The 13,071-nt window shown below is 39.5% G+C and overlaps 1 protein-coding gene across 2 annotated transcripts in view; it reads right to left on the reverse strand.

The window, feature by feature from the left end:
* The window catches only part of UVRAG (UV radiation resistance associated), a 292,228-nt gene that overhangs the window by 64,540 nt on the left and 214,617 nt on the right, over positions 1-13,071 (reverse strand). For both annotated transcript variants that reach the window (XM_032853034.1, XM_032853035.1), the window contains one exon: positions 6,206-6,284. In XM_032853034.1, the coding sequence (XP_032708925.1) occupies positions 6,206-6,284 (79 nt within the window). The remainder of the gene's footprint in view (positions 1-6,205; positions 6,285-13,071) is intronic.

Raw genomic sequence — 13,071 nt, forward strand, 5'->3', positions numbered from 1 at the left:
CCACATATAAATGAGAAAATTTGGCATTTGTCTTTCTCTACCTGACTTGTTTCACTTAGCACAATGCCCTCAAGATCCATCCATTTGTTGCAAATGGCAGGATTTACTTCTTTTATTATGGCTGAATAATTTTCCAGGGAATGTGTGTACACATACCACACTTTCTTTATCCCTCCATCCACTGATGGACATTTAAATTGTTTACATATCTGAGCTACTGCAGATAATGCAACAGTGAATATGTGGGTGAAGACATCTTTTAGACTTAGTGTTTTCATTTCCTTTGGTTAAATACCCAGAAGTGGAATTGCTACACCATATTATAGCTTTATTTTTAATTTCTTGAGGAACCTCCACATTGCTTTCCATTTTGTCTGCACCAATTTATATTCCTGCGAACAGTACACAAGTGTTTCCTTTTCTCCATATTCTTGCCAATACTGGCTAATTCTTGTCTTTTGGATAATAGTGAGGTGATATCTCATCGTGGTATTGATTTGCATTTCCCTGAGGATCAGGGATGTTTAGCACCATCCATCATATATTTTAAATCTGTTCAGTTCTCTCCATCTCTATCCCTACTATCCTAGTCCAAGCTACCAACAACCCTCATCAGGTCTTTTGAAACAGCCACCTCAGTGGTATCTTAGTTCTATTCTAGTTCTTTATAATTCATGTGAGAAGAACAATCTTTGAAAAAATAAATCAAGCCACTATCCTGCTTTAATTATTCATTGGCTCCCCTTTGTATTTAGAATTAAATTCAAACTCTTTATAATCTCTCAGGCCTTATAGGATATGCTCCCTGGCTACCTCTCTCCTTACTTACTATACTCCTATCACATTAGCCATCTACACAAGCTCTTTCCTACATCAGGGATTGGGCATTCACTGCTCCCATGACATTAACTTACTGTTTCCTAGCTCTTTGCATGGCTGGTTCCTTGTCATCTCCATGTCTTAACTCAATATTGCTTCCTCAATAAGGTTTATTTGACAATGTTATCTGCAGGTCCTTCTCTCCAGTTACGTCCCATTATATCGCCTAGCTGATTTCTATTACAGCACTTAACACAATCTAAGATTACTTTGTTTACTGTCTTTTCATTAGCTTATAAGTTTAATGGGAGAGTTTCCTTTAAAAAAAACAAACAGCTTTATTCTGATATAGCTCACCTACCATAAAATTCACCCATGTGAAGTGTATAATCCAATGGTATATAATATTTTATTATTATTTTTAATTATGGTAAAATATATTACATAAAATGAGTCATTTGGGCCATTTTAAAAGCATTTTTAAGTGTATAATTCAGTGGCATTATCATTATATTCACAATGTTATGGAACTATCAACACTATCTTCTTCTAAAATTTTTTCATCACCCCAGACAGAAACTGTAACAGAGGTAAGTAATAACTCTCCCATTTCCCAGCTCCTAGTAACCTCCAATTTCTATGCATTTGCCTAGTTCAGATAATTCATATAAGTGGAACCATACAGTATCTGTGTTTTTGTACCTGGCTTATTTATGAGGCAGAGATCTTGTATCTCTTATTCACTGTTCTTTTTTTTTTTTTTTAAGATTTTATTTATTTATTTAATGAGAGAGAGAATAAGAGAGAGAAGGAGAGAGCATGAGAAGGGGTGGATTAGAGGGAGAAGCAGACTCCATGCCAAGCAGGGAGCCTGATGTGGGACTCGATCCCAGGACTCCAGAATCATGACCTGACCTGAAGGCAGTTGCTTAACCAACTGAGCCACCAGGCGTCCCCTTACTCACTGTTCTCACTCAGAATATACAGCACATGGCAGATGCACAACAAATACTTGTTGACTCAATTCATAATTTGAAGCAAGTCACAATTCTTTGGGATCTGTTTCTTAACTGTGTATAACCATTCATTCATTCATTCAACATTCTTTTGAGACTTTACAGTTTTAAGCATCGTGCTTACTCACTGAAATATCATAACGTGTAAAATAGCCGTCTCTGCTCAATGAACATTCAGTTTCTTTCTTATATGGGAATGTTATCTTCTTTGACTCTGTGCACTTTTAGGATGGAAATACAGTGGACCGTTGACCAATGCAAGGGTTAGGGATGCTGATTGCCCACACAGATGAAAACTGCCTCTCCTCTAACTTCCGACTTCTCAAAACCTAACTACTGATTGCCTCCTGTTGACTGGAAAGCTTACCAATAATACAACCAGTTGATTAATACATATTCTGTATATGTATTACATACTGTGTGCTTGCTCTTATGATATGCCAAGAAAATGTTATTAAGTCACAAGAAAGAGAAAAATACATTTATAGTACTGTCCTTAGCAAAAAAACACAAAAACAACAACAACAACAAAACCATATATAAGTGGACCTTCATGGTTCAAATTCATGTTGTTTTAAGGGTCAACTGTATACAGAACAATGAAGCATACAGAAGCAAGGGAATCTCCGCCCCACCTCTCAGAATCCTAACTGGGGCAACAGATGTCCAAAGCCATACTGTCTTCAAATCCATTTAACATTAGCTGCATCTTTCATTTCATAGGGTGATAATGAGGGTCACGTGGATACATATATATGTTTCAAACAACAGAACTTTCCATAAATGTAAGGCAAAAGTATTGTATTTTTTGATTTATTACTTTTTATGCTCTAAAAGCTAAGATTAAAGCAAACTACTATGTTATATGCAAATTCTAATGTAATGTACTTATAAAGTTACTGTCAATTGTGGCAGAACCTGGTTATTTATTTATTTATTTATTTGAGAGAGAGAGAGAGAGAGAGAGAGACAGCAAGAGAGGGAACACAAACAGAGGGAGTGAGAGAGGGAGAAGCAGGCCCCCACGGGGCAGGGAGCCCAGTGTGGGGCTTGATCCCAGAACCCTGGGATCATGACCCGAGCTGAAGGCAGAGGCTTAATGACTGAGCCACCCAGGTGCCCCAGAACCTAGTTTTTTAAATCAATGTTAATTATACTGTGCCTGAATTTTGCCAGGTCTGTTCCTGCAGTGTTACATGTTGACCAACAAAGAAAGCTATTTCCAGACAAAGGGGCTGACAAGTGAAAAATATTACCAAGTGGTACTAAAAACAAGGCACTTCACTTTATTCACTTTCAATACCCAGTAGAGCACACAGATACATACCTTTTGACCGCAATGACAGGAAGAGGGCAAGGAGGCCTTACCACCCCTCTCAGCTCTTCAAACAACACTTGAGGATTTCTACTTGAAGGCCTGTCTTTCTAAGCTTGTGCTTTCAAAACGGGCTGGACTGGTCCCAAATACTGAAGTAACAAATATTACTAAATTCTGTCATTTCCTCTACCAAAAAAGTGATTTTACTACTACTTCTGGTTGTGATGAAAGGTCCTATTGACTATTCAAATCCTCAACCAAGTTATGGATGCAGTATTAAATGACTTCACTCCTTTTTCTCTGGCACTTTAACACATGCCAATGCTTTCATCCACCTCCACTAACCTGGCCTATAAATTACTGAGGTGGGGCCATTTTAATAGTATGATTTGTTCACATCTCTAGAGGTGGGGTATAAATGAGACTGGCTGAGAAGAAAAAACTCTCCTTTGACAACATGTATTAATATGTAAGGTATAGAAATATATGTAAGGTATAGAAAACTAAATCTTCAAAAAGTTGGAAATTTTTTCCTGATACAATATATATGATTAGGGCTCATACTGATTAATACTTTTTTGATTTGTTATAAATTGAAATGTAACAAAGTGATGGTATTAAGGCCAAAGACAAAATGAAATATTTCTCAAGAAATATTAGAAGATGGACCATATACAGTTGAAGCAAAAAAAAAAAAAAAAAGGCTTAAGGTCACAAATTCAATAATAGTTTCTTTCTAAATTGTCAGAAGGGGCCTCCTGAATCACTCTGAAACCTAAGACAATTTGTTTATAAAAAGGTGATTGTCCTCTCCTTTTAAAACTGCCACACAGTGATGAAAAATACAGAGGGCAAGATACTTGCTCTCTCTGGATTTAAAGGAGTTAACTTATCAATCTTAAACCCACACACAAGTGACAAGTGTAGTTTCTCAAATCTTCCAAAAAAATTATTAAGTTGCAGATACAAAAAAACTAGAAACCATCTATTGTTTACACAGATGAATAAAACTAGTTCAGCATGCTTGCGACCTTGGTTCAGTTAAGAATAAAGTCAGAGGCTTCTTCTTGGGAAGTGTTCCAGAGTGAGGACCAAACAGGTACCAGAACTGAGTCTGAGGTGCAGGGTGGACTTGCCCAAATTTTCCACTGCACACACCCTCCATCTTTGTCCTGTTTTCAAAGCAAGCTGGACTATTCGTAGCGCCTCTTTCAGCATCCTCTGGCATTCCTATGTGTGTGAACTCTGTGTGCGTGTGTGTGTGTCCACGTGCGCATGTGCGCGCAGCTGAAATTTACCAGGAAATCCAGACATTCAGCTCTAGCCTTAATCAGGAGTAGGTTTCAGAATCTTCCAACAGACTTTGGACCTCACCCTAAGTATTTAGGGCAAGAGACAGAAAATAGGGCAAGGAGAGACAAACCTCTGCATTCAGATCAGAACTTAGTTCCACCAACTTTCCTGACATCCTGCCCCCAAGACTCTGGACTCATGTGCCCTTTTCCACATTGGCTGACCTCACCTGGAGGTCACTTAGCCCTCTTCTCCCTTCATGCACTCTTAGGCCACTTCTGCCTTTTCCACAGTATAAAAACTGTAATCAGAAAAACAACAACAACAACAACTATAATCAGTAGCATAAGACAGCCTTGAAATAAAAGTCCTATTTCTTTCCTTCCTTTTTTTTTTTTTTTTTTCCAAGCAGGTTCTATGCCCTACATGTGGCTTAAACTCATGACCCCAGGATCAAGGGTAGCATGCTCCACCAAACGAGTGAGCCAGGTGCCCCTAAAGTCCTATTTCCTAGACTAAGGTGATTCTCTGCCAAAAGTGGAGAGAGGGAAAGCATCAGGTGTGGGAAGAATGGCACAAGAATGGAAAGATGAGTCACAGGTCAGAGCCTGTGGGCTCTGTAGACTGCCTGAAGTAAAGAACATAGGCTGCAATGGCAGTAATAAGCAAGCAGTATGACTGCGAGGGCGATGAGTACGCACTTACAAAGCAAATGATTAACTGAAGACTGCAGACTAGAAATTTGATCCAATATCAGAAAAGATAAGAATCTAAATAAAATCAAATTAAACATTAAACTGATATTTGATGAGAGATAGCCAGGCAAAGATGATACCATATGGAGGAATAATTCTAGATCCATCAGGAAAGAATAAGAGAAATTTTCAGTGAGTCTTTATATTCATACAGATAAAAGGCAGTCTTTTAAAAACAAAAACATCATAAACCTTCTTGCTTCTATTAAAAGAGAAGGTCTGAGGATACAGCTGATAATGTCTTTAAATAATAGTCAAATCCTGGATGCTTATCCATGTGCTATTCCAACTGAGTATGTCCAAGTGAAAACAACGCACTGAAGCTGATCTTCCTTTACAACTAGAAAATATACGAAATGTCTACCTCTGGAAGCACAGTCAAGTATGCTACAGAAATTCTGCATGGCTCTTTTCGGAAAATGAAAACCCGAGCACCTGTTAGTCTTTCTACAGCATATGGGAAGACTTTATTTAAATGAGATACTAACTGGCTTAATGTCAAGAGAGCCGCAGAAACCCCAGATGGGTTGGAAGGACCACGTGGTTGGTCTTTTCTTTTTGGTTCTTGCAAAACAAGGTGAGGAGACCATTAAGGACTTGCCAGAGGCACTAAACTTTTACTCCATAAACAACTCCCAATGCAAAATGAGTCCCTGAAAGTAGTTTAAGAGAACAAAGTGATCTAAGAGAAGAAAGCTGTGTGAGAAGCTACAGAGGAAAAAAGTTATAAATGGACACATTCAAGTACAGTCTACTAGCAAGTAACAACTTAGTAAAGGGCTTCTGAATTTAGAAGGATTTCAATGTGCATCCATTGCTTCTCAGGAGTACTTATAATGGCATAAAATTAGGCTGTGGCCAAAAAAGAACTTCGCATTATCACCGTAACTGGTTAAATAAAACAGTCAACTGTAGTAGTACTTATTTATAAAGAAAGATGGTCAGCAATCCAAGAAGTAGGTTGTATGTGAGAAGTAGAAAAGAAGTGAAGAGAGGTTACTTACCTGTGCTATATTTTTGTTCAGAAGATAGACACCATAATCAAATTGTAACTTCTCCCCTCCTTTTGGATATAATGGAAACCTTAAAAAAAAAAAATCCAGTAGGATCAGAAGTTTTCCAAAGCTTGAGTAAAACAACCTCCAAGTTGTTGACAAAGATAGAAGTTCCCTGAATACAGCACAAATATGTAAAGACTTGGACTACCAGCTGGTTATAGTCCCTGCAACCCATTATCTTAATATCTTCATAATTAGTCCAATCAGATCAATGGTTCCTTTGTTTCAAAAAAAACTGAGGGATGCCTGGGTGGTTCAGTTGGTTGAACATGGGACTCTCGGGTCATAATCTCAGGGTCATGAGACTGAGCCCTGCAACAGGCTCCAAGCTTAGCGCGGAGTCTGCTGGGGAGTCTTTCTCTCCCTTTCCTTCTGCCCCACCCCTCCCACACATGTGCTCTCTTTCTCTCTCAAATAAATAACTTTCCAAAAAATTGAATAGGTCATGCCACAATGGACTAATACATAAAAAAAAAAATGACCCAACTAACCCCGAGAAGTTGAGACCACTATGTTTCATATTTATGTATCATAAACTTATCACCCTAAACTTAACATCCTAGAAGCTTTTCCTCTAATACTTTGGGCCTTACAGCTCAAGTTCTATTAAATAGAAAAGAAGATTAAGGGGGAAAAATTCAGACTTGAAAGCAACATATAAGATTTCTGTTTCTTTCAAGGTGGCCAGTCAAATCAACAGTACTAATATGAGTGAAAATTCATCCAAAATTCACTCACACCCACAGGCGTGCTATTTGGATGTTATTTCTCCAAGGCAATGTCATGCCATAGAGCTCTCATCAGACTTTCCATTTTAACCTGACTCACTGAATTAACAAAGGCATGAGATTTGTGGATCCTTATCAACATGATGAGTTATTTCAGAAAATAAGTTTCTCTCACTATTACCTTTTCCCTATCCCTGCAAATGAAGAAGAAAATGTTATATTCTACTCATATCTTCCCAATTCTCAAGACTAAGCATACATTTCTATCCTCTGAAATAAACACACAAATACAGATCAATCACAATTTAGATAGGATCAAGAAGAAAACTTCACCTTCTTTAGTTCTGCAATATATGATTATTCTCAAAAATAAAATAATCCTATTGAAATGAATGGAAGGTGACAATTAGTGGACATTCTTAATTTCAACTGCCCGAGGAAAAGATACATTCCATAAAGTCTGATGGATATTGTTTTCCAGGAAAAATAAAGGAAATAATTAAAAACCTTTATATTGGGGCACCTGAGTAGCTCAGTGGGTTAAAGCCTCTGCCTTCAGCTCAAGTCAGGATCCCAGGGTGCTGGGATCGAGCCCCACATCGGGTTCTCTGCTCAGCAGGGACCCTGCTTCCTCCTCTCTCTGTCTACTTGTGATCTCTGTCTGTCAAATAAATAAATCTTAAAAAAAAACCTTTATATTAAATTCTTTTTTTAAAATATTTATTTATTTATTTATTTGCCAGAGAGAGAGAGATCACAAGCAGGCAGGCAGAGAGGGGGAAGCAGGCTTCTGGCTGAGCAGGGAGCCCGACGTGGGGCTCGATCCCACAAACCTGAGATCATGACCCGAGCCAAAGGCAGAGGCTTAACCCACTGAGCCACCTAGGGGCCCCATATTAAATTCTTGAAAGCTGTTGATTATATATAGTTTCCGAAAGGTAAATTCATTGTGCTATAAAATTACAGGCATTGCGGAATGAGTAAGTTCATGAACTTCTTTATTCTCTACTAAGGGAACACCAAATGTTTCATACATCCATCAAGAAGATACAGCTTTGTATTTAATTGAAGCAGCAAAAAATAAAGCAGGCCATGTGGTGTGGCCCTAAATTGAGATACATAAAAATAACAGCAAACTTAGGATAAGCAAAGTGCAGCACTAGGCTTTCCCAGGGTGTTTGGGAATCATCCAAATTTGTATGAGGTAGCTTGCAAAGAAACTAGCTAATTGCAAAGACGTAATAACACAGGGGCCCTCTGGAAGGAATCTAGTAGAGTCCCAAAGCTCTGTATTATGTAGTTGTTATTCTATAAACATCATATGTAGACTATCTGCACAGCTTTCCAAGCCCACATATATCTACACCTTCAAGTTACCAATACAGAAACAGTTTCGAATGTTAAAGGAGTACATTGAAATAAGCACACGCTAATAAGCCAAGTCTCTACATTCCTGAAAAATGGATCTCACAACATGGACTTTATAACTTCATCAGGACTTCTTTATAGAAAAAGTCACAAGGTGTGTATGTAACATTAAAACAAATCTGAAGAGTGATTAAATCCAAAGGTTCAAATAGGACAATTTTAAGACAGATCGATCATTAGGACAGAGTTCCTATCTTACATTGCTTTCAAATTCCTTTTTTTTTTTTTTTAAAGATTTTATTTATTTATTTGACAGAGATTGAGAGAGAGAGAGAGCACAAGTAGGCAGAGAGGCAGACAGAGAGAGCGGGGAAGCAGGCTCCCTTCAGAGCAGAGAGCCCGATGCAGGGCTCAATCCCAGGACCCTGAGATCATGACTTGAGCTGAAGGCAGAGGCCTAACCAACTGAGCCACCCAGGTGCCCCCAATTGGGAAATTCTTATAGGTTATGTTTCTTATGGGTTTTATAATAATCTCATTTGACTATAAAAAGCATGCAGTGAAGCAGCTGGTCCAGGGTTTTTGTTAAAAAAAAAAAATGATTTGCCTTGATCACCTACTCAGTGGGAGAGACATGACTGGAGTATTAGGTCTTCAATTATAAATTCAGTATTCTTTATCGCCTCTAAGTGCTTAAGAGAAGCAGCACAACCAAGATCACTAGAAGAATGGGAGCTCTGGTTCTAAGAGAAATGGTTGAAAGAATAAGAGATGTTCACTCTGGAGCACAGAAGTTGCAGAGAAAACAAATGAAGAACTTCCAGAGAGAAAAAGAATTGTTTTTGTTCTCATGGTTTCAAACAGGGAGAACCGAAGTTAATGGTAAAAGTTACAGGAAAATTGATTTCACCCAGAGTTAGTCAAAATCCAAAAGATCCTAGGTAAAGGCAGCCAATCAGAAGTTGGACAACAAATAATGGACATATATTCAGGGGCCTAATAGGCTGAATGGTGGCCCCCAAAAGGTATGTCCATACCCAAATTCTGTGAATGTGACCTTATTTGGAAAAAGGGCTGCTATTAAGTTAAGGATCCTAAGATGAGATCATCCTCAGTTATCTGGGTGGGCCCTATAGCCATTACGTGTCTGTATCAGGGCCACACAGAGGAACAGACACAGAGGTGAACATCACGTGAAGATGGAGGCAGAAATTAGTTACATAGCCTTACCTGGAACTACTAGAGGCTGGAAAAGGCAAGGAAAGATTCTCCCCAAGAGCCTCTGGAGGGAGTGTGACCCTACTGACACTTTAGTTTAGGAACTCAGGCCTCCAGAACTATGAGAGAATAACTTTCTGCTGTTTGAAGCCACCAAGTCTGTGATATTTTGTAACAGCAGCGCTAGAAACTGACACACATGTGGGGTGGGGGGGACTACCAAACACTGAATGACTCAGTAGACTAGATGAAGTATACCTCCTCCATCTCCAGGATTCTGTAATATTAAATAAGCAAAACTAAATATACTGAATATAACTTCATCTTTCCTTCAGGAACCAAGAAAATATTTCAAGACCGTAATCCAAAGAGTCATAATGATAGTCAACAGCTTAAGGCTGCAAAGTAGATCTACTGAGATGCCAGTAAATGGAATGAGCAAAAAAGAGACTCATATGTATATGAATTCACATATAGATATACATGAATTACTTTCTATGTGTGTGCATGTGTATATACACGAAGAACAAATTTCACTGAATTTGGAAAAAAAGCTGTAAAAGGAAGTGACTATGAATCATTCTTCCTTTAAAAAGATAACAGTTATTAAAAGCACTACCCTCTCCCCAACCTAGACAATTTTACAAAGGATTCCAAATTGGTGACAGTTTCTTGCCTTCACCTTCAGGAACCCACATCAAGGTCTGGTTCTTTAATGGTTCAACTGGGGATAAGGACATGGTATAGTTAATTCAAATTTTTTATTGTGTATATTAAGATCAATTTTGCTCAATGCATCTGTAGAAAACGTGACAATATATATACTCAGTATATTTTGAGGTCATGACCTTACTTCAAACTAACATACTTTCTCCTGTTCAGATTAGTTTCCTACCACCACTTTTATCAGTTACTCAGGCTTAAAATGATATTCAATCTTTAGCCACCTTCTTTGCCCTTTGTATTTGCAATGATTCACCAAGTCAACAAGTCATTTTTCCTTGAAACATTACTATCTCTCCATTCCACTGCCACTCTAGAAAATTCTTTGCTGTTGTGTGCATTACAGGATGTTTTAGCTGCATTCCTGGCTACTCATTAGAAGCCAGTATTATTCTTTATCCTCTTAAGTACAAGTTTTTTTTTTTTATCATGTTGCTTCTCAGCTTTGCTTCCTAATCACTTATTGTCTTCAATTTCCAGTCCTCTGCCCAGCTTTCCAGGCCTAAGGGACCCGGACCTGTCTGCCTGATGTATGTGCAGCTTATTATGCTCAAGTGGTTTCCTCACAGTCTCAAGACACACGAGCTCATCACTCTCTGCCTTTGTGTACTTCCTAGAAATGCTCATCTCCCTTTCCTTCCACCTGACAGAGGAAAAGAGACTGTTTCACTTGGTCATGACTAAAGAAAAGAAAAGAAACATTTTGTTTTTGATTTTATTTATTTATTTGACAGAGAGATCACAAGTAGGCAGAGAGGCAGGCGGGGCGGCGGGGGGGGTGGGAAGTAGGCTCCCCACTGAGCAAAGAGCCCGATGCGGGGCTCGATCCCAGGACCCTGAGATCAGGGCCTGAGCCAAAGGCAGAGGCTTAACCCACTGAGCCATCCAGGTGCCACAGGAGCCGCAGGCGCTCACATTTTTCTACTGAGTTGTATAGTATCACTAAAGCCTTAAGTGTGTGTCACTGCAAGTTGATGCTAATGCGGTGACACCACGAGGCAGACCACAGGCACACTTACAGGATGGGAAAGGGCTGCAGTAGAGCAAGGGAAAGGGAAAGGAAATAAAGTCAGTAAGGTAAAGGGTCTGGGTCATGCCCAGTCACAATAAGGACTTTGGCTTTTACTCCAAACGAGGGGAAACTCTAGGGGGTTGTGAGGACAAACAGCAGGGGAGAAGAAAGGAAACATGGAGAGGCCACTGCAAAAATCAAAGCAAGGGAAGAGGTTGGTTTAAACCAGGACAGCAGCTGTGGAAGTGGTCAGAAGTGGCTGAATTCTCCTATTTTGAAGACAGAACCAACAAGATTGGTTGGCTAATCCTACATGAGGTATGGGGGCCAGGGGAGTCAAGGAGAACTCCAAAGTTGTTGGCCTAAGCAACTGACAGAATTTCATCTCAATGTTGACACAAGTACAGGTGGCACTGAAACAGACAGTTAGGGGCTGGCGTGAGGAACAGAGTGCGGGCTCAGGGCTAGATTTGGCTGCAGAGGACAGCAGGGGCCAGACAGGGCGAGGTCCTGTAAACCATAAGATACCAAGACTATACCCTTAAGGACAATGGGAGGATAACCAAAGACTTTTTTAAGTGTGGGAGTGACAGGATTGGGGTTATATTTTGTAAAGAGCACCCTGACTACTACAGACCTGGGTTAGAGGCTGCTACAGTGGTCTAAGCCAGATTGGTGACAGTTTTGATTAGGATTCCAATAGTGGAGAGGAAAAGATGTGAATGGATTTGCGCTATAATTGACAGGTGGAACTGAAAGGACTTTGGGACAGATTGGTTGTAAAGGTGGTGAAGAGGGAGGAGTCAAAGGTGACCATTTTGTGTTTTGATTGAGTAAGTAGGTAGCTGGTGGTATCTGTGAAATGAGACTGGGAACACTGGAGGAGGAACAAGTATATATGTTATTTAGGTATATAATAGATATAAAATATATGTGTTATACAAAATTTTATTATATATAAGGTTAAAGAAAAATTTGGGGTAAAAATGTTAAGGAATTATAAAAATTGAGATGGGGGGTGCCTGGGTGGTTCAGTGGGTTAAACGTCTGCCCTCAGCTTGGGTCATGATCCTGGGGTCCTGGGATCAAACCCCGCATCAGGCTCTCTGCTCAGTGGGGAGCCTGCTTCTCCATTTCCCTCTGCCTACCGCTGTGCCTACTTGTGCTCTCTCTCCTGTCAATAAATAAATAAAATCTTTAAAACAATAATTGAGATAGGTACTACAGCCATAGATATGAACGAGATGGCCTACAGAAATGATTGAGAAGACAGCTATTTCAGAGCCTTGAGAATATCAACAAGGGACGGTGAAAATGAAGAGCAGCCAGAAAAGGACTAGTCAGAAAGATTTAAGGAAAACCAAGTGTCTCACCAAAAAAGCTCAGAGAACGTGTTGATTTAAGAAAGACTATATTATCAATAGTTTAATGCGGCTGACAGATTAGGCAAAATGGACATGAAAACATGTATAATGGATGTAATTTTAAGAGTTCATTGGTAGGGAGCTTTGGTAATATGGTAAACACAAGTTTAAATAAAGTAGTGGGGATGACGGAAGGCTGGTATGAATTCAGGAGTGATGAAGTGGGAAAATGGAGTGGAGGAGAATTTGGCACAGAGAAGAGTGAGCTCAGTAACAGGAGGACAGGGTGAAGCACAGCAAAACTTCCTGAGAAGGTCAGACGGACAGGCTCTCCATCCTACAGGTGAGGATACAGGAGAAAGATCTGCCTTCGGTGGCAGGTGGGACAACCATCCCTTT

This window comes from Lontra canadensis, unplaced genomic scaffold, assembly GCF_010015895.1.
Source record: "Lontra canadensis isolate GAN:19392208 unplaced genomic scaffold, GSC_riverotter_1.0 scaffold7, whole genome shotgun sequence".
NCBI lineage: Eukaryota > Metazoa > Chordata > Mammalia > Carnivora > Mustelidae > Lontra > Lontra canadensis.